Consider the following 2,710-nt stretch of genomic DNA (forward strand, 5'->3'; position numbering starts at 1 on the left):
GCCGACGCCGCCCTCATGATGCACCTCGGCTGCGACGGCGTCTTCGTCGGCAGCGGCATCTTCAAGGACGCCGAGACCCCCGAGCACGCCGCCAAGCGCGCGCGCGCCATCGTCAAGGCCACCACCCAGTTCACCGACAAGAAGGCGCTCATCGAGGCGAGCATTGAGCACGGCGAGGCCATGAGGGGTATCAGCAACGCGGGCTTGAAGCCCGAGGAGAAGATGTCCGGCCGGGGCTGGTAAAAGCCGAGGTGATTGATGGTGGGGGGTTCCCGAAGGAGGCAGAGGATGTGTATCTTGATTCTCGCCGCTGCAGACTGCGGGTTAGTCGGAGTCTGACGCAGATCGCAGTTGGCTTGAGAGCAACATTTATGGGAGGCATTTTCGAGCACTATTTGGGGCGCAAGGTCAAAAAGGTACCAAGTATTTTGGGTTGGCCTATTGCCGCGGTTCTGCTAGTTGCGTTGCCATTTCGGTTTTCAACCCCATATTTCAACTAAGCAACGGCGTCTGGGGTGCATCACAGGCCACACCAATGGATCAGTGTTATAATAATATGGCAGATTCGAGCCCGTGTTCTCACTGTTTACGTCTTTGAAATGAGAGACAGGGTACTACCTCGGCGACAAGGTCCAACCCAGTCATACACAGCTGTCAAAACTATGACGTCGAATGCCATTGGAAGGCTGCCGTTACACGTTCCATATCTCGATGCTCAACTATGACCTTAGGGTCCTAGATAATGTTTGTGAGATCTCAAGTTTCCTCGTGGATACGACAGAAGAGTCTTGGGAGTGCCAACTGAATAATCCCAACTCAGTACCCGTACAGCTACTTTTCTCGAATTTGGACAACCTCCCGATCTAGCACGATATTCTAGACGGCCCCCTCGTTGGATTGTGGCCCATTCCTCTCAGATCCGGCGCTCCATTTTTCGACAAAGCCAAACCCAAGGCGACTGCCCACTATGCCCTTCGAACATGAGCACTCCGCTTCACGATCCCCAACGACATTGAACTTTCCCCATCTTAGGGTACCTGATTCCATATGCCTTTAACTACGCCGAGGCCGATGTATCTCCGCTGACATCATCAGGTAGGGTTGAATCAAGATGACAATCTCCCCACCATATTACAATTCACCAAAGTGCAAGATCTTCTTGATGTTTTGGTTCTTCCCCACGGGGAGAATCAGCCTTTCCATTGTTCAAGCGACTCATTCCTCTCGCGGCCGAAAGCACCCCGTCGCGCAACCACAGCCAGACCTCGCCGCAATTTTGACAGTCTCCGAGCCATCCCTGAAACCATTGACCAGTACTTCCGCCCAGTTTGGAGACCAAGGCCAGGGGTCCCGCAACGGCAGAATGACCCGATCAACAACATGTTCTTCCCTGAAGCAACCTCGGCCTGGTATCTCAGCAACGTCCTGCACCGGTTACCAGAACCCCCCGGCGTCGGGCCTTACGGATCCCAAGGTCCTCTCGAATATGATCGTGACCGAACTGAGAACTATGACGTTGATGGGGTGGCAGATGGGAACCGGCTACGTAATTAATACTAGTAATAGTAATAGATAATAGTGAGTATTATAAGGAGGTTTCACCGAGATCGAGCGTGAGCGAGACAAGCGACACCGCAAGTACCCAGGTACCTACCTTGCTTCGGCCCCACCAGCTGCGATCGCGAGCCCGTCGCCACCCCTCTCTCATCGCGATCCTGACCTACCTCCATGAAGCACTCCATCTCGGGATTTACCAGGGGCATCGTGGCTAATTTGTCAGAAGCCGGTAGAACCAATAACTGGGAAATGATAGTCGAGATGGCAATGCCGGGGAATCAACTTGAGCAGATATTATTTTGTGAAGAGGTTATGTTGGCTGGGTATCGTTTGGTTGCGGACGTTAATATCGGTGAAGGTAGCTCGATTGTCAAACCGACGGTCTCAGGGGCTGCAATCAAAAGTCGGCACCAGCTTTTCGTGCTCGCACTTGGGTCAGAAAGAGTGTGTGTGCATGACAGGGACAAAAGTTGCCTTGTGTACAATCTTACAAGCGCGTGGTAGGTAGTCTGTACTTGTAGTTCCCATGACTTGTTATATTCGATTATTGATAGGTTTGTTGGTAGATTCTGTTGCCACAAAACAATGCCCCATCCGATGCCCAATACCCGCCATCCCATCTTTGTCCCATGATACTCATCCAGCCCATCGCCGCTCATTAAACCTTAGTTAGACCTTCCATCATGTACTGTATGTACATACCAACGCCATGGGTTATAATAATAACCCAAAACAGATAACACACTTTAAACACACTGTGCCCAACCACAACATCCACCATCACCCGATCGACCTCGCCGTGGCCTGCCTCCCCAAATCCTCCGTCCTCTCCGACGCGGCGTCACCCTTAATCCAAGGATTGAGCCCGGGGTCGGGGTCAGGACCCGGCTCAGGCCCGTACGCCAAACCCGCCCGAGCACTCCTTTCCCCTCCCCCCACCCTCCCCATTACCACTCCCACTCCCACCACCACCAGCCACACTCACCCCCCGCTCAACATCCCCCAGCGCCACCGCCCCAGGACAATCCCCCCTCCGCCGCATGCCACCCCACCCCATGTCTATTTCGAGTATGTGAATCCGCGTGAGGATGGGCACGGGCGTGCTGAGCATGCAGGTGTATGGACGAGGTGGAGGGTTCCGGGCCTTGGTTTT

The 2,710-nt window shown here is 53.8% G+C and overlaps 1 protein-coding gene across 1 annotated transcript; it reads left to right on the forward strand.

Annotated features, from left to right (window-relative positions):
* Positions 1 to 18: 18 nt before the first annotated feature.
* CHGG_04124 (uncharacterized protein) lies at positions 19 to 243 on the forward strand (the record flags this gene model as incomplete). The annotated part of the gene is made up of 1 exon (XM_001223337.1): positions 19 to 243. The coding sequence occupies one exon, from the start codon at positions 19 to 21 to the stop codon at positions 241 to 243; it is 225 nt and encodes a 74-aa protein (XP_001223338.1).
* Positions 244 to 2,710: the final 2,467 nt, after the last annotated feature.

Source organism: Chaetomium globosum, genomic scaffold (genome assembly GCF_000143365.1).
Source record: "Chaetomium globosum CBS 148.51 scaffold_4 genomic scaffold, whole genome shotgun sequence".
NCBI lineage: Eukaryota > Fungi > Ascomycota > Sordariomycetes > Sordariales > Chaetomiaceae > Chaetomium > Chaetomium globosum.